The sequence below is a fragment of the Hemicordylus capensis genome, chromosome 4 (assembly GCF_027244095.1).
Source record: "Hemicordylus capensis ecotype Gifberg chromosome 4, rHemCap1.1.pri, whole genome shotgun sequence".
Lineage (NCBI taxonomy): Eukaryota > Metazoa > Chordata > Lepidosauria > Squamata > Cordylidae > Hemicordylus > Hemicordylus capensis.
Window position 1 is genome coordinate 4729313 of NC_069660.1, and position 25688 is coordinate 4755000.

A 25688-nucleotide genomic window follows, 5' to 3' on the forward strand; every position below is an offset into this window, starting at 1 on the left:
GAGAGGCCCAGTTCTTTCTGGCCTGCTTGGTGAATTTTGCACAGTGCACTACTTTATGTGCCTCACCAAGGCAAAAAAGGCAGTGGTTGTGCTCATCGGTGGAGGGAAGCTTGGCCCTACAATGTTCACAGAATTTAAAAGAGACCTTGCTGGCCATAGGAGGCAAGACAGTTGAGAAATGCTGACCCCCGAAGGCGTGGGGTGGGGGACACGGAAGAAATAAACACACTAACCAATAGGAAGGAAGGGTACTAAATTATAATAGTAGATAGAGAGAGTAAAAAGGAAGGAGAGAATATGAGTGTGGGGTTTTGAGGGGTTTTTTAAAGTAGCTCGGAGCAACTCATAGGAGATGTCAATCTGCCAGTGGACAAGAAAAGACTGGTGTAGGGAGCCTGCACACATATGCATACCATCGGAGGGGGCGGGGCTAACGCCCAATTACTGGAGACAAGGTTTAGCTTGGAGAAACTGAGGTCTCTGCACAGGCGCAAAGCCCAATTGTGTTGAGCACAGTGGCAATGGCCTTTGTGCCATTGCACGTCGAAGAACAGGTAGTGGCCTCATTTCTAGTAGTCTCACGTTTGGACTATGGATGCCTCCTGGATGCACAAGAAATGCACCTTCCTGCTATTTGATGGAAACCCTGGAGATTGCAGAATTGTGTGTGCCTGAGGAATATTGGCAGTTTTCAAGATGTGCCTCCAATGTGCAGAGAGGACCCACAGCTAACCATTGTGCTCTCCAGTCTCTGGCATCTGCAGTTAAAAGACTTCAAGTAGCAGGACGGGGAAAGAGCCACTTGCCGAAGTCCCTTTTAAAGCCACCCAAGCTAGTAGCCATCACCACAGTCGAGAGTGGACTGCAGGTACCTGGGGATCCTTTCTCCAAAAGTCCTACTCCCATAGCCTTGCACCACCTTCTCCCCTCCTCCTTTTGAATTGTGTGCCCCTACCCCGCACAATGCTCCCCACTCCCACCCCAATATGGCAAATTTGGGACTTTCTGCTCTGCAGCATCCACAGCTGCCTAGACCAGAGGCCACCCACTCACGGCTTCAGGTCCTGGTCGATCAGGATATCGTAACCATAGAGTTCAAAGCAGTGCTTGTCGCTGATGATGACCTTCTGGACGCTCTGCAGGCTCTTGATGAAAATGTTGTCCATCTCAGCAAAGAGGATCTCTACTGCTTCTGCCCCATGCTTGGCCGTCAGGAAGAGGCGGAACTGCTGGATCATCCACTTGCAGCCCTGCCCACACAAGAGAGCAATGGTGGCAGAGTGCAGTGGGCAGAGCGCTGGGCTCAGACTGCAGAGGACTGGGTTCAAAGCTCATTGTTCACAGCCTAACCTCCCTAAGGGGCTGTGATGAGAATTAAACAGGAGAAGCCCCATGTAAGTGCCCTGAGCAACTTGGAGATAGAAATGTGACAGACAAAAGAGCTGTCTGCCTAAGTTCTTGCAGGCTTGCGACTCAACTGTACATGGATGTTCTGCATTTGTGGTGTTCCAGCAGTTTGCATATTTAAACAGCTGGTGGTGCTGTTTGATTTTTCTAAAGAAACGATGGACTGCCCCACCTGATGTACAAGGGGAGGACATTGTAAGTTTAACTAGTATGTGACTCAAAGGAGTGTAGGTCTGCAAGGCAAGTTGGAAAGTCAGGCTGAGGCTGGGCTTGCAGGGGAAGGACCTACACATGCCTGCTGAAATGGGGCATCTGTCTTGGAATTGGGCAGCTGGGCTTGTTGCTGTCACTACAGCCACTCACTGAGCCCCATGGCTGAGCGGCCTCCCACTTGCAAACACCACCAGTCCCAGAGACAAGGAACGGTTGAGCTATTTACTTGCTGGGTCATCGCTACTCACCTTCTCGGGATCGTAATCAGGGGCTGTCTTCTGCACAGCTACATTCGTCAGGTGAACATCTGGCATGAGGTGGGAGGTAAGGATTGTGCAAATGGAAAGGGATGCTCTTAGGAGCCAGAAGATGGACTTGGCTCTTAAGAGCCTCTTTTGGCTTCAGCGGCCCATTCATTTATCCTCCCACTCATGTAACTGGCTACCTAGCCTCAGAACTCCAGTCACTGGACGGAAAACACAGACAGAAAAAAAAATGGACAACATTTTCTTACATTTACTAGGAAAATGGAAATGCGTGGTATAGTGGTTAGAGTGCTGGACTAGGACCGGGGAGACCTGAGTTCAAATCCCCATTCAGCCATGAAACTAGCTGGGTGACTCTGGGCCAGTCACTTCTCTCTCAGCCTAACCTACTTCACAAGGTTGTTGTGAAAGAGAAATTCAAGTATGTAGTACTCTGGGCTCCTTGGAGGAAGAGCGGGATATAAATGTAAAATAATAATAATAATAATAATAATAATAATAATAATAATAATGTATCTTGCCATAACCTAGAAGAGACCAAGATTTGTTGTGTGGTTAGAGAGTCCTGAGTTTGATGTGTACCACTTTATGGCATGCTGCCTTTACTTGGGAGCTAGAGGGCTGGTCTAGGCATCAGTTCACACATGGCCGTATGTTATTTTAGGTGTTCATGCCCAATGCTTTAAGCTTGTACTTGAAAATTCAAGGTACAAGCAACACATGGGGACAAGCATGTCCTTGCAAATTGTGTATCTTAGAGCCAAACTGTACTTGGTGGAATTCTGCAATTCCAATGGTTCCCTCCACCTTCTTTCAGAAAAGCAATGGAAAGGGTGGGTCTGTGTGTGTGTGTGTGTGTGTGTGTGTGTGTGTGTGTGTGTGTATATATATATGTGGCGGGGAGATTGGAAGCTGGTAACGCTCAATTCAGTCACTCATCCCTCACACTTCCTAAGAACCCTGCTGCTCTTTAAGCCAGCTATTGGTAATGGGTAGATTTAGTCCCAAGGGTAAACCTGGAGCAACCAGATATCCATCTGTTATGATCAGTCAGGGACAGCTTTTCCTTTCTCCTAAAGAGTCAACCAGAAGTTAACCCTGACCTGACTGACAGGCAGTGACCTCTGGGGATCAGCCACTCAGCACACGATGACTGGGACCTAGAGAGCCTGGCAGCAGGAAGCGAAGGCTATCTTTGTGCTCAGTTGGAGCCAGGCAGGGCAAACAACAGGTTGGCTGGCCAGGCAATGGCAGCAACCAGGATGACTGCCGCGGCCTAAAGTCTCTACCATGGATTTTGTGAGTTCAGGAAAGAAGCCAGGGCTTTGGCTTCGGGGAAATGTTTAACAAGAGAACAGTTTGTTAGCTAACTCGCATTAGATTTCTCTCTTTTTGTGCTAGGCAGATCCCTACAAATGGTTTATTGTGTTTCTATTTGTAACATAACAAATCAAGGCAAACTGAGCCAATGCCCTTTTCCAACTAGGGCATTGTAAAAGTCTCTGTCAACTCTCAAGGGGGCTTTTTGTAGTTTCTTGCATTTATGTTCTATACAACTGAGTAACCACAATTTTTAAAGTGTGCCATCCCAATATCAAGGGTACTTTTTGAAGTATTCTTGTAGTTACTGAGTGTTCCTTTTACCTGTAACTTAAAGCTGAGAGAGCCTTAGACTGAAGCAGTCTGTAGTATTTTGAATAAAGTTTTTCTATTTTCGTTCTTTGTATTTTTATCTGCCTCTGAGTGGATTTTTAACTCAGGAAAAAGGCTTTTTTACTCTGGTGCAAACATGCCTCAATCTTAATTGTTCAGCATCATACCAAGTTTTCTTACCACGTTTTCCATTGGTAAAAGGAGAGTTTCCCTGGAATTTTGCCCACACCAAGGAGGGATTAAACTCTGTTAAAAAGTGGGCATGGTGGCAGCAATATATCTACCAAGAAATTGTTAAGTTTAAAGGAACAGCCTTTGTTGAGCAAACATGGAGGGAATGAATCAGCATTTTTCTTCCCCCCATGTCGGCTTGCTCTGAGACAAAGGCTGGGCTTAAATAATTTGCTATACCATCTAATCTGGTTTACCACATAACCTCCAGTTTACCACATAACCTCTGAGGTGCCAGAGTAAAAAGAGTGGTAAGGATGCTCCAAAGGTCCTCAGGGACCTCACAGACCCTAAAAGGGGAGTGGAAGGGCTGCTCACAACTGCTGTAGCATAGACATGTCAGTTACTTCAGATTCTGTTGATTCCTCTCAGCTGACCAAGACCAGCTCTGCCTCAGAAGGGGCTCTGCTGTCTGCAAAGCTGGGTTCCTGCACTAAGGGTGGAGGTGTCCAGTGGAAAATGGACCTGCCTTTTCCCAAGGACAAGCAGCCTATGTTAAGCATGGATAGGGCAGGATACAATGGTCGTCAATACTATTCAGAGTGAAGCGTGTGTTGGAGAAGCGAGCAAAGCCATCTCGGTACAGCCAGGCCTTGAGGGGGATGTACTAGAAGACAGAGAAACACGGGGTGAATAGCAAGGCCCCCCAAGCTAGCAATCACCTCAGTATGGGCGAGGGGGACAGGCATGCTCACGCATTCACTCACCGACATGACAAGGACATACACCCTCAAGTCAAACTTCCGACCTGCAAAGCCAAAGAAAAATAATGCATCAGACACTGTACATAAGAACATAAGACACTATACATAAGACACTGTACATAAGAACATAACAGCCCTGCTGGATCAGGCCCAAGGCACATCTAGTCCAGCATCCTGTTTCGCACAGTGGCCCACCAGATGCCGCTGGAAGCCACAGACAGGAGTTGAGGGCGTGCCCTCTCACCTGCCATTACTCCCCTGCAACTGGTACTCAGAGGCATCCTGCCTTTGAGGCTGGAGGTGTCCCACAGCCCACTGTACAATCTGTGCTCTTGATTTCTCATGTGCCAGAACCAAACGATGACATATTCAGATTGGAAGCACCTTGGGGCAGGTTCCAAGTTCTATCCAAGATAGGGCTGAGAGAGACTCCTGCCTGCAACCTTGGAGAAGCCGCTGCTAGTCTGTGCAGACAGGACTGAGCTAGATGGACCAAGGGTCTGACTCGGTAGAAGGGAAGCTTCCTAAATCTTGGGTTTTATAACCACCAGTAAAAGGGGGTGTGTGGTGGGGGAAGGATTCCAAATTCAAAAACATATGAAAGCACACTTATAGCAAGTCAGACCCTTGGTCCATCTAGCTCAGAACTGTCTGTGCTGACTGTCGTTTTAAGAGCAGTGCCGAGGATGTCATGATTCCATTGGTGAGCACCTAAATGCCCCACAACTGGTTAATTTGTCCCTCTTTATTAACTCTGGCCAAGTTATGGCAGCCCTCCATTGATGGCAGGGACCTGCTGGGATTGCTATACAACTTCAAGGCAGCCGCAAAGGTCGAACAATGGAAAGGACAACGAGGAAATATGCGGAAGCACTGGCTGACACTCCCCTTGAAACCCACAACAGCCCTGCAGCTACGAACAGAGAGGAGAGGCAAATGCAGCACAGCTGCCTCTCCTTCCTAGAGCTCCATTTGCTCCTTTCTCTCCCATCCCGCCCTGCCCCAGTGTTAATGAGAGCTGCGCGGCCTGCAGGCCGGACATTTGTCAGTTGGAGCTGCAAAATTAACTGCGCAGCTCTACCTGACGAATGGCCAGCCTGCAGGTAGTGTGTGAGGTGAGAGGCAGAGGCAGCTGTGCCTTCTCCCCGCTCCCCCCTGCCCCCAGCTCATTATGACAAGCTGCTCCTTCCCCCAAGACAGAGCAGTGCCTCTCTAGTGCTGCACAGCATGGCACCCACTCCACAGCAGCCCCATTGCTACACCTTTGGGGTTGCCTTAGAAGTTGCACAGCAGCCCCAGTGGGTCCCCACGGTCGATGGAGGGCTGCCCTTTATATTTATTTAAATTATTTATTTAAAATATTTCTATACTGCCCAAAACTTGCATCAAAATATTGGCCAATGACCATGATTAGCACGGGAAGTCACACTGTAGACGGGTACAGAGACTTACCACCTATTAAATATGGATTCTCGATATAGCGCTGAGCTACGTAATTCTCAACGGGGATTTCATCTTTCTGGTCATCGCAGCGAACACCATCCTGTGAAAGAAGCCATGTGACTCAGATTGCAATGGAACCAGCATCTAAGGCCTGCCTGCCTTTTTCTCTAGGCTGCTTGCTATAATATAATATAATATAATATAATATAATATAATATAATATAATATAATTATAATTTAATTTAATAATTTATTTATTTATTTAATATTTTGATGCCAGAAAGGAACTTTTCCTGAGATCAGACTCAAGGCTGACCGTCTCGAGGGTTTTGCCTTTGCCAGGGGTTCTCAAACTTGCCCCACCCCCGGCCTGATGTTGTTGGACTTCAACTTCCATCATCCCCAGACCCAGGTTTGAGAACCCTGCCCTGCCCTGCAGCTTGGCTCACTTGCTTGAGACCGCTGGCCCTCAACCGACAGGCATCCCTGGCACTAAGTCACTGTCATGGCTCCTGACGGTTGCCCGTTTGTGCAACATGCCGTGACACAAATCCCAGAAATCCAGGGTCACTGGAGGAGGGACCCACTGGCCTTCCAGTCCACCTGCAGGACTTCCTCCCACACCCCAGGCTGCCACGCCCCAGAAGCTGGCAGACCACCGGAGGGCTGCAGAGCACCTTTGTGCAGGGTGTGAGACTGTTTGTGGAATCTCCACCTTGCTTTTTTTGTGTTCTATATTGTTCATTTATTACTGTAGGCCACCTTGGGTTGTTTATGACAAGAAAGGCAAGATGCAAAAATTTAAAAACAAAATAGGGCTGCTGGAGGATGTCTGCAAGCACCTGAAGCAGTTGGAAGCAAATACTATCCCTGTCCTACCCGCCCAAAAGAGGAATAAGGTAATTCCTTTACCTGACCTAGAGGAAGATTCCTTTCAACCCCCAAATATGGAGGCCATGCCCTGAACATGAAAACATACGTGTGTGTGTGTGATATATATATATCAAGGTTTGACTGACCACCACATGTGGGGCTGGAAAAGAATAAATTACATGGGCTGTCCTATTAGGAGGACTTTTGAAAGACAGCAGCCTGCCTGTGGGGATGTAAAGTGAATTCAGACGCTGGGCTTGCTGCCCAGAGCAAGTTGCGTTTTGCTCAGCACTCTCTCTGGACCGCAGTTCCCAGGTTTCCCCAGCAGCAGAAGCGGTGACATTGCACAGAAACACCCAAGGCTACAAAGTCCAGATTTCTCTGGGGGCGGTGCTATGTTGTCTCAGAGGACTGAATTAATAGGAGTGAAAGAGACCAAAAGCCCTCCGTCCGACCCAGCCCGCCCCATGGTGGGATGACCCACACAATGGCCCTCCCCCCCACATGACCCTGCAAGCAGAGCGCAGGAGGAAGCCAGGGGCCCCAGCCTCTAGCAGCGGGTGCTAAGTGCTGCTGCTCACCGAGCAAAGCTTTAAGGCGGGCTGTTCCCAAATAATCCCTTCCTGAGAGGTGAGAAGAAGGAGGCATCTCACCTTCCTCCAGTCAATCACATCCTTGAGTTTCCGGAAGAGAAAAATGCCTCTCCCTTGAGACCGGGCAACCTGCAGGAGGGGAGAGAGGAGGTCACTGGCCCTTGATCTGACTGGTACTTGCTTCCCTGTGTAGGGAAAGTAGCCTGCAAGCAGCAACGCACAGACGGTTGGTTTCCAGGGCTGTCTGCAATCTGCACTTAATGGATCACAGTTGGCTTATTTGGAAAAACATGTGTCCTGCTTATGGTCCCTTCCTCAGGGCAGCTAACAGCAACAATAAAATAAGGAACAATAAAAACAATATCAAACTAATTATTCAAACAATATAATAGCAGCAAAATATCGCCCACACAAGAACTTGGAGGCCATATTCCACACAGTGCTTCTTAAAAAAAATAAAAATGTATACTTCGCTTTTCTCCACAAGAGACCCAAAATGGTTCACAATAACACATTAAAAACCTCAATAAAATAATTTAAAATAAAACACCCAAAAGACAGCAGTGCCAGAACAAACAGATAAATGGCAAAAGGGAATTGAAAACACTGAAGAGCCAAAGAAAATCAGGGAAGTTATGCTGAAAGGCCAGGGTTCTCTGCTTGTGCCAAATAACGGGAAGGGAGAACACCAACCGCATCTTATTTAGCAAGGAGTCCGACATTGTGGGAGCCACCATGGAGAAGGCCCTCTCACGTGTCACCACCAGCTAGAACACTGTGGGAAGTATAAGAGGGGGACCCCAGATGATTTCAAGGGAGAGGCAGACTAGGCTGGATGAAGGCGGTCCTGAAGGCACCTTGGCTCTCTGCCATTTAGGGCTTTCAAGGGCATTGCCAGCACCTTGAGTCTTGCCCAGGCAATCGATGCAGCTGGAGCCACAATGGCATGCTGTGATTCTAAAGCCTTGGATCTGTCAAATCCCCTGCAGTTGCATTTTGGGCCAGCTTAAGTTTCCAGAGGGTCTTCCAAGGGCAGCCCGACTGACAACCAAGAGACAACTCAGGCATGGATAGTTGTGGCCAGGTCTAACCAAGACAGAACTGGGTGCAGTTGGTGCATCAGCCAAAGATGGGCAAAAGCACTCTGAGTCACAGTTGCCATTTGGGCATCCAGGAGCAAAGCTGCTGGGTCCAGCTCCTCCGTTTCTTTAACAGAGGGCACACTCCTGCCATCAGATTTATTTATTTTTATTTATTTTATTTTATTTATATACCGCCCTTCCAAAAGTGGCTTGGGGCAGTTCAGGAAGCCATCCTGATATTGCTCGTCAATCCTGGTATAAGGTAGTATCCTGCATAAAGAACTCTGATCATATCTTTAATGCAAGGCTATATGAACAGCTGTATGAAGCTGCCTTCAGTAGTGTCAGACCACTGATCAAACCAGTTCAGTATTATCTCTACTGACTGGCAGCATTTCGTTGTGGTTTCATGCAAGGGTATTTCCCAGCCCTTCCTGGAGATGCCAGTGATTAAACCTGGGGCCTTCTATATATACATTTATGCGTGCCGCCCCTGCCCCTCCACCGCCTGCTTAAAGAGAGCACACTGTCCCTTTCTGAGGCCCCACTAAGAAGTGTCCCATGAATGCCTTGAACTCTTCTTGGGAACATAGGAAGCTGTCATATACTGAGTCAGACCATTGGTCCATCTAGTTCAGTATGTCTGCACAGATTGGCAGCGGCTTCTCCAAGGTTACAGATAGGAATCTCAGCCCTATCTTGGAGATGCCAAGGAGGAAACTTGGAACCTTCTGCATGCAAGCAAGCAGATGATGTTCTTCCCCGAGCGGCTGCATGCCCTAAGCGGAAGATCTTACAGTGCTCACATGCAGCCTCCCATTCAAGTGCAACCCGGGGCAGACCCTGATTAGCAAAGGGGACAATTCATGCTTGCTACCACAAGACCAGGTGAGAACCCGACTTCTTGAAAAACTAGCCATCCAGCGACTTCCCTGCTGCAGCTCAGTGGCACTCTGGCGCTTCTCACCACCTTCTCCCTGCTGTGCTTCTAAAGCTGATGCTGTTGTTTTATTTTGCAATATAAAAGGGAATGCTTGATGGTCTGCCATGATATAAAGGTTTTACAGGCACAAATTTGGGACGGTGGCATTACTCATGAGTGGCGGTGCCACAGGTGAGTTATGCTGGCCATCCCAGAGAAGAGTCAGTAAAACCTTTATGGTGCTGCTGCATGTTGCTATACAGGCCACCTCTTCCACATTTCAAGCAAAAGTTTCCTCTGCTCTTGGAATGAGTTGGGAAAGTTTTTCCTGGGCTGTTTTCTTCACAGCCATTTTGGCTTGTAAACCAGGGTTGCAGAGTTACCCCTCGAGGACTCGCAGACTCGACCATGAATCCCTTATCAATCCATCAGCCGCTTTTTGGAGGGCTCTCAAATGGGGCCCCAGATGTTATTGGATTACAGTTCCCATAGTCTCTAGCCACTTTGGCCCGGGATGGTGGGAGTTGTAGTCCAGCAAAATCTGGCAACCCAAGGTTGTGATAAGAAGAGAGGAAGAGCTCTGCTGGATCTGACCTAGGTGGGTCCCTCTAATCCAGCCTTCAGTTCCCAACAGTGGCTGCAGCCAGATGTCTCTGGGAAACTCATGAGCAGAGCACCAGAGCAACGTCTTCTCTGTGCTCAAAGGCAGAAGGCTTCTCCTTGCAGAGATTCCTGTTAGCTATCATAGCTAACAGCCATGGACAGACTTTTCCTCAAAACACTTGTTGAAAATTGCCTTTTCAGAGCCAGCTAAATCAGTGATCATCACCAACCTTTATGGCAGCAAATGCAATCCATTAATGATGCACTGTGTGCAAAAGTACATCCTTTTGTCTGTCCTGAATCTACTGCTAATCCATTTCACTGGATGGTCCTGAGGACTAGTGTTATGAGAGAGGAGGAAGAAATATTTCTCTCTAGCCACTCTCTCTATCATTCACAATGTTATGTATCCCTCTCACATGTCTCCCCATCCTTGGTAATGTTTTTCCTGAACTAAACACCCTCCAAACACTTTCCCCAAGGGAAGAAGGCAGGAGCATGCAAGTATGCAGAAGCTCTTCCCAGAGTGGCCCCATCCCCTGAGAGGAATATCTCACAGTGCCCCCACATGATGGAGTGTCCCATTCAAATGCAAACCTTAGCAAAGGGGACAATTCAGTCTTGCTACCACAAGACCAGCTCATGGCCACACTTCCATGCACATTCCTAGAATCTGTGGGCATTTCATTACTATATAACAAAGCATGTGACAGGATTCAGAGCACATTGGACTGCACGGGGCTTTCAGACTTCCTTGTCCATGTGCGTGTTTGTGGCCCACCGTGTGTCTCTGTGGCCTGCTCCAAAGGGCTTCTCATGCCATATGAGTCTATCAAAAGCCATGTGCCGTGTGCCTATCAAAAGCCCTCCGCATCCCTGTGGCCTTCCCCCAGCAGCCTCACTTGAAACCAGCACAGCAATCCCGGAATCCCAGCTCCCTCCGGTGATAAAGCAAGCTTTCTGAGCCTCGCAGGAAGTGAGATATTGGGCTGTTAAAATGTCCACACCTCAGCCTCGTATATTACCTTCCCAGTTTTAAGGCTCACGTATTTTTTCCCCCAGCAGAACATTTTGCAAGGAAAAGAAAGAGATATTTTTATTGCAGACTGTTTTGTGAGAGTGTCGTCCCCTGGCTGCCACATTTAAGTGGCAGCTGTTTGAAAGTAGCAAAGAGCTCAGCAGTGCAAGGAGCCATCGAAGCCAAGAGGGCTTGGACTTGGATGGCCGGTGAGAGCCTCGACAGACACTACCACACACAGAAGGATGGCTGCCGTGCCCTCTGCCATGCCTACGCCCCACTAGATAGCATGACATTGCTTGGCCAGCATTCATGTCAGACAGCCTGCCATCTCCAGTTATCCTCTCTGAGAACCATTAGACTGGGTGTGGGTCAGACCCATATGCAGGAAGTCGGCAGCCCGGTGAATCAATTAAAGGCAGAGAACAAGAAGGGCCCACCACCACACCACAAGGATGAGCAGCCTTTAACATAACTTAAGGTAGGAGTGCTTGGCATTTTTAGAGTTCTAGTGACACAAGGGTTACTGAAGAAGGGACAGCTGGATCCCCAGGCAGAGGATTATTTGTCTTTCCCACTAGCAACCTGGTTCTCAATCTCTCTTCCCATGTTATTGCTCTCTTTCTTTACTGACTGACAAAGAGCTCTGTGTCGCTGACAAGCCTGTACTCTCCTATGCCCAGACGCATTCGTCTAAGCAAAGAGACATGCAGCCCAAGAGCTAGTGTTTCAAAGGAAGAGCCCTGCCAGGTCAGCCCAGAAGTCCATCTAGTCCAGCCAGCCCTCCTGCTACCTCCCATGTGGTCCACCAGATATCTCCATGAACCCCACAAGCAGGTTTCATGATCCCTGCCCTGAGTAGTCTGACCTCTAAGACTGATCCTGAGGAGGCGGAACCAGAACTAGACCCAAATCCTGGCCCCAGCACCAGAACTCTGGAACTAGACTCCCCAAATCTGGCACTCTCACAGCCAGAGCCCACCTCCCACCCTCCCACACCATCATGCTCCTCAGTATCTGCACACCAGCACCAGCAACAGGCTTGGCAGGATCTGACAGAGAGGAGGAGCAGCAGCAGCAGCAGCAAACGACAACGACAGCAAGAACAACTCCAGGCCAAAAGGCTGCCCCTCTAAGACAAGAAAGTAGTGCTCAGGAGGGGTAGCCTGAGCTCAGGTATTTAAGTGCTCAGGTTACCTCTGACTGGTGTAGGAGCAACTTGTCCCTTGGAGCTATCTGTGGTGCTGCAACCCAACTTGCCTTGCTTTGCCTTCCCTTGCAGTTTTTTTGCTGCAGAACAGGACAGGACACAGGGTGCCCTTGAAGGCAACAGCCTTCTCCCACTGCTGCCTCACAACAATAACTAGTATCCAGGGGCACACTGCCTCTGAACATGGAAATTCCATATAGCCATCATGACTACCACCCACTGACAGCCTTATTCTACCTTTGAATGTGTCCAATCCCCTCTTTAACCATTGGCAAAGAGGCACCTTTTAATGTGGTGATTCTCTTTATTTAGCAGGGGGAGAGTAACTGGCCCTATCCAGCCCCAGCACAGCACCCCTCCAGTGACTGTTGCTGGTGTCTATCTTGTGTTTCTTTTTAGATTGTGAGCCCTTTGGGGACAGGAAGCCATCTTTTTTTATTTATTATTTCTCCATGTAAACCGCCCTGAACCATTTTTGGAAGGGCGGTATAGAAATCGAATAAATTATCATCATCGCTAGTGGCCATCACCACATCCAGTGGCAGCAAATTCCACACACTGGTTATGCATTGCTTCAAATCAAACTGTCTTCAGCTTCACTCTTCCTCACTTCTGCGGCTTGTGGCCATGCCCATCTCTGCCCGTCTGTCCCAGTTCATTCCCCTCTTGGACTCCTTTGTCTCCCTTCTCCTTTTCCCCTTGCTGTTTGGGCTGTTAATTCTTCCAGTCTCCCTTTCCCAGACCCCCTTTCTTCCCCTGCTGTACTGCCTTCTCCTTTCCTCAGCACCACTTGGCCTTCCCGCTCCTTACCTAGGCCTTCTGCTTGCCCTGCCCCTCTGTAGGATCTAAGCTGCCTGACTGTCTGCCAGAGGTAGACAGAACCTCTAACTGCCCATCAACTCTGTGACAAGCAGGCAGATGAGCCAATCACTGCCAGTGGCATCACTGCTGCTACCAATAACACAAAGTCCTTGAATGCATGACAATCTAGATAACTCTATATCTTTTGAATCTCACTCTCTAAGGCCAGCACAGCAACAGCAATATATTCTGACTTAATATACTGAGGGCATAAAATGTGGATTTTTAGTATGCAGAATTTGCAACATAGGATTTACAGCTCCCTGCCACTAAGTACAGCTGAATACTGACTGCAGCTTTATCTGTTCTCACAAGACCTCTCTAGTAGGAGATGCAGTGGACAAGAAGATATTTAACTGAATATGTTAGATTAATTTTAGTCTATTTTTATCTACCCATTCTGAAGCCCTAGGAAAGGGGTGGGATATAAAAGTAAATATATTAAGCAGAAGACGGTGAGTTCTATTTCCACACCCCCCAGAGCCTTCTGCAACCTGCATCCTTCCACTTCGCTGTGCTGGTAACTGTAACCTTTTTAAATACAGTCCCATTTCACATACCCTGGATTCCCCACCCACCCCATGTTAATTGAGGATGTGGGCACAAATTGGCTTAATGTAAGGTTTCTTGCTGGCAATTAACGCAAATTATCATTTGTAGACTTAGATAATCGCTGGTTGTTATCCTCCTGGCAGTAATTCACACGCTCATTTGCATAATTACCTCCCATTCCCCCATTTGGAAGCCCGCCCCTTATTTGCAGCAGTAGAAGGCAAAGTGGATAGTTCCAGCTTTCATCTGCCCGGCAAACGACCTGTCCTGCTGCGAGCTACGCAGATGGGTGTGGGGGTAATTATGCGCTGTGGTGCCGTAGTCATGATGTGCAATGTCTCTCATCATCCGGCAACTGCAAAGCCCTTCCATGGCCCTGCTCAGCATCTTGCCAGCCTCCAGAAAAGGCAGAGTTTTCCCCCACTCCCACGGGTGACTGGAAGCAATCATAGCATACGGGAAAATCCAATTTCTATTGAGGTCTTGGAAAGGGGCAAGAGAAGCTCCAGTGAAAGTATGAAGCCAGTGACAGAGAACTGCATGTGTTTAATTTGTGCTCTGTTCTTCCTCCAAGGCAGGGCTTTTCAAATTTGTTGGATAACAACTCCCATCACCCTCAGCTACAATGGTTTTCTGCCACTGTGGCTTGGGATGATGGGATTTGTAGTCCAACAACATCTGGGGACACAGTTTTGAGAATCCCTGCTCCAAGGCATGAGCTTAGAACAGCTTTTTTAAAATCCCCAGGTGGTCTCCCACCCAAGCACTGCTCAGGGACAGACCCTCACAACTTCAGTGCTATCATGTGCCTTTAGACTATTCTCAGGGTCAGAGTGTGGATCAGAATGTTGGCTCTGGGTTTCAAATCCCAGTTGAGCCATCAATTTATGAAGTGGCCTTGAGCAACCCACTATTTTGCAGTCTCACTTTCCCACATGGAAATAATAATGGCCTCCAATTAAATTATAATGACTGACTGATTGGAATCTATTACCTATCTCCTTCCTGAAAGATCTGGATAGGCAGCAACATTTTAAAAAGCTTGGATTTTTAACTTGTTTAATTTGGTTAATTTTATTAGTCTGATTTTATATTGTAACTATTCTATGAATGTTGTGAGCTGCCCCGAGCAGTAATATACTGGAGGGGCAGGGTATAAATATTTTAAACAAACAAACAAACAAACAAGTCTCACATCACAAAAAGCTATTGCTTAATTAAATCATACATAAATATTAACAGCCAGGGAGGACTGAGAGCCAGCATGGTATAGTGGTTAGACTATAAGTTCCCTCCCTGGCAGCATCTCCAATATAGGGCTGAGAGAGATTCCTGCCTGCAACCTTGGAGAAGCCGCTGCCAGTCTGGGTAGACAAGACTGAGCTAGATAGACCAAGAGTCTGACTCAGTACATGGCAGCTTCCTATGTTCCTATGACTGTTGGACTAGGACCATGGAAACATGAGTTCAAATGTCCACTCAATCATAAAACCTGCTGGGTGACTTTGGGCCAGTCACTTATTTCTCCGCCTAGCCAACCTCACGGTGTTGTTGTGAAGATAAACATAAACATGTACCTCTGAGCTCCTTGGAGGAAGACCAGGATATAAATGTAAACATAAATAAAAATAAGAACTAACAAAAATATGATAGCAGCTTCCAGAACCTGTGGGCGCAAGCCTGATCTGTGGCCCCCACTCCATACTGCTACCCCCCAGCTAAGCCAGGCCAGTTGCCACTGTGAGATTCATTGACTGGGGATATGCTGACCCTCCCATATCAATTATTACAAAGGCCACTTGTACAGTCACAAAACTACACCCTCTCCCTGTTGATACTTTTCAAGTAACAAGGCTGACATTCACATATTCTGTCCTGGAAATCTCCATTTTTAAAAAAGAAAAGAAACTGATGGATGTAGCAAAAGGTGGGCAATTCTTGATGCAAGCTCAAAATCCAGAGTGTGGGGTAGAAGGAGGCAGAGAGCTTCAGGACGCCCACCTCAATGAAGAGGGAAGCAGGGTACCCTACGTGACAGCAGTCCATCTAGCCCTGTCCTAGGAGGGGCAGGGCTCTCCTCCCAGCCTCACTACCCGCGAGCCTTTCAACTAAGCTGGGAGACCTTCCCCATGGACAGCAGGAATTCAACACCTCAGCTACGACCCCACTAACCTGGTGGTTCCAGGCCCTCTTTGTATGGCACAGTGGTTAGCCCAGCCCTCTTCTGCTTAAAGCAGAGACGACACGTGCATATTTTGGGGTGAGTGGAATGGGGCGTTTCTTCCTCATTTCCCTCAGTCAACAGCTCTCTTACCGGTTTCATGATCCAGGTGATGCCAGGGTTCTTACGGAACTCTTCCACAAACAAGTGGTACTCAGAAGGCATCTCAAAGGTCTTTGGGAAAAAGTCACACTTCATGGCCTCCAGCTTCCCAGCTTCCCGCTCCAGCTGCTTCCGAAACCGCTTCAGGTTCTTCACAATGTAGTTCTTCCGAGTCAGCTGCACACACACAGAGGAGAATGAAGACAGCCTCAGCAGACCTGAATATAAAATGGCATCAAGCAGGTTCTTACCAGAGGGCTAGCCTAGTGCAGGAAGCAGACGCTATGAGCTGGAAGTCCCCAGTTCAAGCCTTGCCTCAATCATGAATGCAGGAGGTCCTCCTAGGCCAGTCACTGGCCGACATCCAGACTAACTCTACTTACTTACTTACTTACTTATTTATTTTAATACATTTCTATACCACCCAAAACGCAAGTTCTCTGGGTGGTTTACAAACAATAAAAACAGCCAATAAAAGACTAAAACATTTCAACAATTAAAATTAAAGTTAAGCTATTAAAACACAATTAAAACAGTATCTAATTAAAAGCCTGGGTGAACAAATGCGTCTTGACTGCCCTTTTAAAAGTAAGAGATGGGGAGGCTCTTATTTCAGCAGGAAGTGTGTTCCAAAGCCTTGGGGCAGCAATGGAGAAGGCCCATCCCCAAGCAGCCACCAGACGAGCCGGTGGCAACTGCAGACGGACCTCTCCAGATGATCTCAGTGGGCAGTGTGGTTCATAGCGAAGAAGAGTTCTCTTAAATACCCAGGGCCCAAGCTGTTTAGGGCTTTATAGGTTATAACCTAAACCTTGTACTCTGCACGGAAACTTATTGACAGCCAGTGTAGACATTTCAAGATAGGCGTGATATGGTCTCATATGCACTTGTGGACTAGTGCAAGACTGCACAGCTGTGTTAAATCACAGGGATTTTCAAAGGGGAAGGGATCAAAGGTTCAAACCTTCCTCCCCTTGCACTGCAACCATAACCCAGATTGTCTTTCACAGCTGCTTGTACAAGAAGAAAACGATGTTGGGAGTCCATTCATGTCTAGCACTCAGTAAGATGCACAATTCCAGGTCCAACTTCTTAGATTGGGCATGGGGCCCTAGATGCTCAGGTAGAGCATCTGCTTTGCATGCAGGTCCCAGGTTCAATCCCTGGCAGCATCTCCAGGTAGGGCTGGGAGAGTCTCCAGCCTGAAGCCTTGGAAAGCCGCTGCCAGTCAGTGTAGGCAATACTGCGTCAGATGGACCCCACAGTCTGGCTGGTTTCTACGCCCTTATGTTAGATTGTCTGAGCATAACATGTGGTTTACTGCACTGTTACTGTCCCCATCTCCACAACCAGGAAGGCCAGAAACGGTTTTTTATTTTATTTTTTAAAGGGCGGGGTGGGGGAACTCATTTTTCCTGCTAAACTGGCAAAGAGGCACCTTTTAACATGGTGATTCTCTTTATTTAGCAGGGGAAGAGTAACTCCCCCCCCCCCAGTGACTGTTGCTGGTGTCTATCTTATGTTTCTTTTAGATTGTGAGCCCTTTGGGGACAGGGATCCATCTTATTTATTTGTTATTTCTCTGTGTAAACCACCCTGAGCCATTTTTGGAAGGGCGGTATAGAAATTGAATAAATAATAATAATAAATAATAATAATCTTATTTTCAGATCAATGAATGGGCTTTGAGCAAGAGGCTGCATACCAAACCTAAGAGAGTGATTTCATGAAACCAAGAGTACAGAAGCAGCTTTCAGGGGCTGGGGAGGGGTCCCCAGCAGAAAGCTGATGCGAGTTCCAGTTGGTGCCCTCTCCCACAGTAGGGATGTGCACAAAACCGGTTTGCCCGGTTTGGTTCGGATCCGAACCGGGTCCGAACCAGGAGGGGGTGGTTCAGTTTTGGTTTTGTCCAAACCACCCCCTGGTTCGGTTCGGATCCGAACCAAACAGGTTCGGACCGGTTCGGATCTCGAAAAGTAGCTAGGATGGTAGCTAGCACCCAGGGGTACCTGTCATCCAAACCCCAAAGCCATCAGACACTCGTACGATTTTTTATGAATTTTTGAAAAATATTTTTATTTTTTTCTCATAGGATATAATGGGATTCGAACCAGGCCATTATTCCTTATTGTGGAGCACCCATGGGTAACAACAACAGCAGCCCCATAAGTGCACTTGGGGAGTGCTGGGGTGGCCCAGAGCGAGTGGTGGTGTAGTGCACATAGGGTGCCAACCACCCCCATGGGTTTCTAACCCATGGGGTACAGGGTTCTCTTGTTTCTGAGGTATTGACTGTGGATTCTATGATAGCATATTAGAGTTGATTCATGGTGTCTCATTGAAAATCTCATTTGCTATCATAGAATCCACACTCAATACCTCAGAAACAAGATAACCCTGTACCCCATCCGTTAGAAACCCATGGGGGTGGTTGGCACCCTATGTGCACTACACCACCACTCGCTCTGGGCCACCACAGCACCCCCCAAGTGCACTTATGGGGCTGCTGAAAGCTCCATTATAACTTATTATGAGGAAAAACCTTAAAGACGCGTAAACTTCAACAATTAACCAAAAATCAGCCCTCTGCCCAAATCCTTTGAAAAAATTCAGGTAGCTTCCCTGCCCCTAACCGGCACTACCACCAACCCCACACCGCTCTAGGCCACCCCTTTCCCCCCGACGTGAAGCGATACACCCTTCATTATATCTAATGGGGGGAAACCTTAAAGACACGTAAACTTCAACAATTAACCAAAAATCACCCTTTTGCCCAATTCCTTTCAAATAATTCAGGTAGCTTCCTTGCCCACCCTAGGAACTACCACCCACCACAATCCACTCTACGACACCCCTTTCCCCCCAACGTGAAGCTATACATTTGCTGACATCTCCATGCTTCTTTATGGAGAAAAACCTTAAAGACGCGTAAACTTCAAAAATCACTTAAAAATCACCCCTTTGCCCAATTCCTTTCAAATAATTCAGGTAGATTCCTTGCCCACCCTAGGAACTACCAGCCACCACACTGCACTCTACGACACCCCTTTCCCCCCGACGTGAAGCTATACATTTGATACAATCCTCATTATTCTCTGAGGGATTCAAAAATACTTTAACAATTCACCAATAATCAGAGGAGTGTCCAATTGCCTTGGGATTTTTTGGGTGGTAGGCACCCCTGTCTGTCTACCACCCACCCTAGGTGCTCCACAATAGGGGATATGGACTGGTTCGGGTCCCATTATACTCTATGTGAAAAATAATTAAAAATATTTCAAATATTCATAAAAAATCATAGGGGTGTCTGATTGCTTCAGGGTTTGCATGGTTGTTGGCACCCATGGGTGCTACACAATAAGTAATAATGGCCTGGTTCGAGTCCCATTATATCCTATGAGAGAAAAATAAAAATATTTTTCAAAAATTCATTAAAAAATCGTACGAGTGTCCGATTGCTTTGGGGTTTGGGTGACAGGTAACCCTGGGTGCCAGCTACCAACCTACCAATTTTCAGGGGTCCGAACCGGTCCGAGCCGGTCCGAAACGAACCACCCCCGGTTCGGTTCGAATCTGAACCGAACCGGGGGTGGTTCGGATCCAAACCGGTTTGCACATCCCTATCCCACAGGCTGGTGTGGCCAGCACCCCAGAGCATCCTGGCCTTCCCGCCCGGTTCTTTCTCACCTCATAGTGATTGCGGAAGTGGCTAATGCGAACGTGCTCATCCATGTAGGTGTGGTCGAAGTTCTCTTGGAGCCAGCGGACGTCACACCAGTAGAAGTCCCACTCACCTTCCCTGTGAAATAAAGTCAGACAACACCCAGGTAGGTACGAACACCAGCAGCCTCTTACTCTCTCAGCTCACTGCTTTTATGGATCTGTTTACTGACTGACTAAACACATCATAAACATCTAGGTTCTTTTATTGGATAAATATATGTTGTTCCCGGCCAGCATTAACCTGAAAATATCCATCTTACAGAATCATGAAGAATACATGTTTACTGGGAACCTGCAAATAAGAATCCAGCAAATGCTATTACGTGAATAAATCATTCTGATTAGTCTTAAAGGTGCAACTGAACTCTTTTAATTTTTTTTCTTTAAAATAAAGACTAACATGGCTGATCTCATGTAATTATCAAATGAGACTATTAGAAAGTTCAGGTGCTACATAGCTTGCTTTTAAAACCCTTAGTAAATTGGTATACTGTATATGGCAAACATTTAGGGGTTTTCTTTTCTTTGGGAAGCTCACAGGATGGGACCTGGAAAGGGAGGGAAAGATTCTTCAGTGGAAAGTCCCTCACTGCCAACATGAGGAACCTCAGTGCTCCCTGGAGCAGCGTTTGAAAGCCACTGTGATCAATGAAGAAAGAGTCTGTGTGCATGGACTGACATGGAAGCAGTTGGCTAGCATGGCTACAGCAAATACTAGAAAACCCCGTACTACATTTTTTACTGCAAGCAGGGATAGAAAAGGCCTCCCTGGCACACATTCTAGGGGGCAGGGGGAAAGAAACTGGTGGAAATGGTGTGCTGAGTTGTCATGACATTTGGATAAAACAGAAGTGAAAGAAGTTATCACAAAAATAAAATCAGATGCAATTGCTTTTCGGATGGGACACATAAACACATTCTTAAAACCTACAAACTGGATTCAGCACACAGCCACAGTAATTAACATCTCCTTAGCAGCTGGAAAATGTTTGCCACGCTGGTTCTAAAGAAAGTCAGAGAATCCAAAACGGCTCAGTCAATATCCTTTATAGGACTGCAGTATTCGTCCTAGTAAAATAAGATAGAAAACTTCTGGGTTATACCAAAATCTTGTTGAGTCAGGAAAACAGGGAAAAAATTTCAAGGCAGCTTGGAAGCTTGCTTGCTTTTCAGCACAATAAAATCATCACCGAACCATTTTAGACCCTATCTGAATTGTTATACCCATTCTAGATTTATATATTGTTTATTCTTGGAAAGGAATCTCCCAGGAATTCACTGCAAACAAGGAGGTCCAGAAAGGCCTCCTTATCTTCCTGTGCGTTATCAGCCAACGTGTACCTGAGCAGCAGCTCTGCTAAAGTCACTTTCCTCTTCTCCAGCTGGCAGCAACGTGGTTGTACATTATTTAATGACACTTTGGAAACTGTTCTCAAGGGGCCTACCGCTGGCAGTCACAATTTATGTTAGCAAAAGCTTGGCAACTCCAATCTCATTTTCAGATACAATATGCAGGGTAGGATTACAGGGTAGAGCAACACTAGCATGTGTCAAGAATGGACTCATGTCGAAAGCCGGGAGAGGACTCTGCAGACTTTGGGGCACCTTGCCTTGCCTCACCTCAGACAACAGTCCCTTGCAACAGCACAGCCTCTTAGAATTCAGATTAATGAGGAAGTAAGGCTAGATTAGGTTTGGCCAAGAAGCCAATAAGAGTGTTATTCCTAAGACAGGCACTTCAGAGAAGTCAACCCATGATGCTAGAACAGAAAGAATAAGTTACTTGGCAGCTGTGAACAGAAGAAAGGAGTATTTTGATAGGTGCAGCTTTACTCAATACATTGCTCCAGGACTCTGTTCTGCAACTTTGAATACAGAAAAGGGTGTGTCAGGGTATGTGCAGAATGTCCTTGCTGCTCCACTCACGCACCCATTTATCTACAGTTAGGAAGGAAAGGCATCCATTTGGGCATGTCCACTTCCAAACAGACTGGATCACTGGCACTTCTTTTATTTTAGAAACTGGTTTTCAGATGCCTAAATGAAGGTTCTGGAAGACAGGTGGAGACGGAGTTGAGATGGGTGGGCTTATCTAAGGAAGGGGGAAGGAGAACAGTAGAGTGAAAGTGGTAATGGAAGGGTATTTAGCAATAGCAATAGCACTTACATTTATATACCGCTCTATAACTGGAAGCTCTCTAAGTGGTTTACAATGATTTAGCATATTGCCCCCCAACATTCTGGGTACTTATTTTACCGACCTCAGAAGGATGGAAGGCTGAGTCAACCTTGAGCCCCGGGTCAGGATCGAACTTGTAACCTTCTGGTTACAGGGCGGCAGTTTTACCACTGCACCACCAGGGGCTATTTAGAGTAAAGGTGGGAACAGGACGGGAGAAGAGTAAGACTAGAAAGTGATGTTTCGAGAGATTGGAGAATGGAGGTACAGAAGTATGTTTGTACATGTTAATGCAGAACAAAATCTATCCCCGCACCCCAACTTCACTGTCCCATTTGCAGGTATTGGAATTGGGGGAGGGTGATTTCAGCAGAAAAGGGGGACAAATTGCCAGAAGTGCTCCTTTAGCCAGCTAGTGGCTACCTTTTATTTCCCAGAAGTCCTCTGGGAACAACACTGTGTGGCATGAATGTGCACTGCAGGCTAGTCTCCAAGCAGCAGCAGCAGCAGCAGGGCACATGACATAATCTACACTCCCACCCGTTCAGGCTCAGATCAGCACTGAGCAGTGAGTTCAATCCACTCCATGCCATTATTCGCAACTATGAGCAGAGGACTGGATGGCTTTCTATGGGGCAGAAGTTAGAAGATGGCTAGAGACCCCCCAGTGAACCACCACTCTGTTGATCTCAGTGCTGGTTACACATATTATTCTCTGAGCATGTGCTTTTAAAAATCATATAAGTGGCCATGGTTTGGTTCCTGAGTAGAACCTCTTTGCATGAGTGGCATGAAGGAAGCTTTGCAGAAACACAAAAAGAAGAAAGGTGGCATTTAAGCTTTATTTCCTGTTTCTTTGTCAGAGTGGGGGGTTCACAGAACTTGTGGCAGGAGCCTGCTCTGAGAGATAATCAGAAACCAAAATCTGTGTTTGTGCTTTAGATTAAGAGGGGAGGGGAACCTCTCCCCCTTGTCCCACAAATTTGTCATGCCCAGAAAAAGAACACAAGCCTTACTCTTTCACTTCAACCCATCCTGGCCGCTGACGAAGGACGTCTAAGATGGTGTTTGTGAGGGCACACTTAAACCGGATACAAGCTCGGGGCTCTCTGCAAAAAAAGAAACATTCATCGCATTACACATAGAAGGGTTCTGAATACAAAGAGTGTTGCAAATGATGAACCCCTCCTTCTTCTTCACAGCATCTCTGCAAATCAGATCATAGCTCTGCAGCTCCAGAACAGGTGTACCTACATGGGAATTCAATCAAAATCTAATTATTACCCAAGACAGACTGTACATGTCTGCCCAGAAGAGCAGAGCTCCCGATCAACAGCACCTCCATCTTGTCTAGATTAAGTTTCAGTTTGCTCACTGCAATCCAGACCAAAACTATCTCTACTAGTTCAGAGTTTCCACTGCTTCCCTGGATACGGAAGATGGAAATGAGAGGTAGAGCTGCATGTCATCAGTTTACTGGTGGTGACAAACCTCTGGGAGAGCTCACCCAATGGTTTGTTGTAGATAGTAAAGAACATGTGGGATGAGACGGATGCCTGTGGCAACCATAAGCAAAAGGCCATGGGGATCTAGTATCACTTGCTGGAACCAGGGGCGTAGCAAGGTTGGAGTGGGCCCAGAGACAAGATTTTAAAATGCACCCCCTCACTGAAGCTCAGCTCATGAAGTAAAGAAATCTTAAATGAGGCTGAATAGTGGTAACAAAAAGCATTATATATATAAACCTATGTGCCACAATAGAACATCATCCTAAATTATTTTTAAAGAGGTTTTGTAAATTGTGGGCAATGCAAGACATTTCATGGTACTAGAGAAAGACATGCTGTTCTGGTAGCTCCAGGTCTTAACACGCACATCAGTTTCGGAGGATGAATACAACCGAAGGAAGCCCGGGTGGGTGCGCGGCTGGGGGAGTAAGTCATGTGACTTGCCTCTGGGCCCCGTCCCCCAAGGCAGTGGGCCCCCAGACAACTGCCTCCCCTGGCCCTATTATAGTTATACCCCTGGCTGGAACCATCCTCTAGGAAGGACTCCTGCTATCATAAAACAGCGCTTCCTAGCCCCACTCCTGACATGCAGTCCAGTACAATACCATAGTTGATGGAATGCAAAGTCACTGAGAGGTCCAGTAGAATTAAGAAGGTCACCCTCTACCTGTCCACCTTCCAGTGCAAATCATCCAGTGGCGCAACCAAAACAGTACTGGTCCCAAAACCTCACCAGAATCCAGATTCTAAAGGATCAAAATAATCAATTTCACCCAGAAATGCCTGTTGTGAGATCCAACAACCACACTCTAACACAGCAATTCTGAACCTGGAATCCAAGGGGTTTTTTCGGACCACCGAAAAAAGAGCTACATTGGCTGCCTATTTGTTTTCGGGTCCAATTCAAGGTGCTGGTTTTGATCTTGAAAGCCCTTAACAGTTTGGGCCCTGGATACCTGAGGGACCATCTGCTCCCGAGGGTTTCTGCCCACTTGACAAGGTCATCAGAGGGGGCTCTGCTCCATGTGCCGATGGTGAGAGAGGCTCCACTGTCGAGCATGCGGGACAGGGCCTTCTCAGTTATTGCCTCCAGACTTTGGAATGCTCTCCCGGTGGGCATCTACTCCTCAGTCTCCAGCACAGTTTTTAGACAGCAAGTGAAATCTTGGCTTTTTACCCAGGCTTTATATGAGTGTTGTTTTTGTTGCTGCTGCTCTGTATTTTATGGTCCTAAAAGTGAATTACGGCCTGTTGAATAATGGGCGCTAGTAACGGCACTCCTGGCCCCCCGCCGCCATTCCCCCTCCCTCCGCCGTCCGGCCGCCCGCCCTCCCAGCTCCTTTGCCCCCCCCCCACGTTTAAGGGCCAAATACAAAGATTTGTATTTTTATATGACCCCTGCTAACTGGGCAAAGAGGCACCTTTTACTGTGGTGATTCTCTTTATTGAGCAGGGGGAGAGTAACTGGCCCTATCCACCCCCAGCACTGTACCTCCAGTGACTGTTGCTGGTGTCTGTCTTATGTTTCCTTTTAGAATGTGAGCCCTTTGGGGAGAGGGAGCCATCTTATTTATTTATTATTTCTCTGTGTAAACTGCCCTGTGCTATTTTTGGAAGGGTGGTATAGAAATCGAAATAATATTAACAAGCCGACCCCGCACAGAGCATCTGTGCGCTCTTTGGGGCCGGCTACCTCTCTCTCCTCCCACCTCAGTCTCCGGCCGGGCCGAAGGCGGCCGCCATCACGGCCGGATCTGCCGCTACCTCGCATCCGGGCCTGCCGCCACCTCCGCGGCTGCGCCGGACCCACCGCCACACCGGACCTGCCACCTCATCTCACCTCCATGGCTGCCCGACCATAGTCCACTACTGCCGCCGCGGCTGCCCGGCAAGCCAATTCTCCCGCTGCCGCGGCTTGGGCCGCCACGGCCCAGGCCCGCTGCCACCGCACCAGGCCCACCGCCTTGCCTTCGCAGCCGCCAATTCTCCTGGGTGCGCCTTAGCCAATCAGGCGCGTCCACAGCCCAGCCAATCAGCTGGGCTGCCGGGACGCACATTCAAAAGGCACATCCAGGAGAATTATATATATATAAATGATAATGATAATGATGATGATGATGATGATGATAATAATAATAATAATAATAATAATATACCTCTTCAAGGTCTTTTGAGGTATATTATTATTTCTTGTTTACACAGTCAGACAGATTTACACAGACTGGTTTGTTTTATCCAGACATCGAGTCCTTCCCAAGGACCTGGGATGCCAGAATTTTATTGTCAATGGTTATAGATATCGTCGCAGAATATAGGCTGTTCCC

The 25688-nt window shown here is 47.4% G+C and overlaps 2 protein-coding genes across 7 annotated transcripts in view; one reads left to right on the plus strand and one right to left on the minus strand.

Annotated features, from left to right (window-relative positions):
- Window positions 1-25688, minus strand: part of TTLL9 (tubulin tyrosine ligase like 9) — a 63800-nt gene that overhangs the window by 15492 nt on the left and 22620 nt on the right. For 4 of the 6 annotated variants that reach the window (XM_053245342.1, XM_053245343.1, XM_053245341.1 and 1 more), the window contains 9 exons: window positions 22873-22965; window positions 19642-19753; window positions 15946-16131; window positions 7372-7512; window positions 5927-6017; window positions 4478-4518; window positions 4290-4377; window positions 1869-1927; window positions 1054-1250 (listed from right to left, as the gene is read on the minus strand). In XM_053245342.1, the coding sequence (XP_053101317.1) occupies window positions 1054-1250; window positions 1869-1927; window positions 4290-4377; window positions 4478-4518; window positions 5927-6017; window positions 7372-7512; window positions 15946-16131; window positions 19642-19753; window positions 22873-22965 (1008 nt within the window). The remainder of the gene's footprint in view (window positions 1-1053; window positions 1251-1868; window positions 1928-4289; window positions 4378-4477; window positions 4519-5926; window positions 6018-7371; window positions 7513-15945; window positions 16132-19641; window positions 19754-22872; window positions 22966-25688) is intronic. The other 2 variants (XM_053245344.1, XM_053245345.1) reach the window with 2 other exon arrangements.
- Window positions 19660-25688, plus strand: part of DUSP15 (dual specificity phosphatase 15) — a 58042-nt gene continuing 52013 nt past the window's right edge. The window contains exon 1 of the mRNA XM_053245348.1: window positions 19660-19781. The gene's annotated coding sequence lies outside the window, so the exon portion shown is untranslated. The remainder of the gene's footprint in view (window positions 19782-25688) is intronic.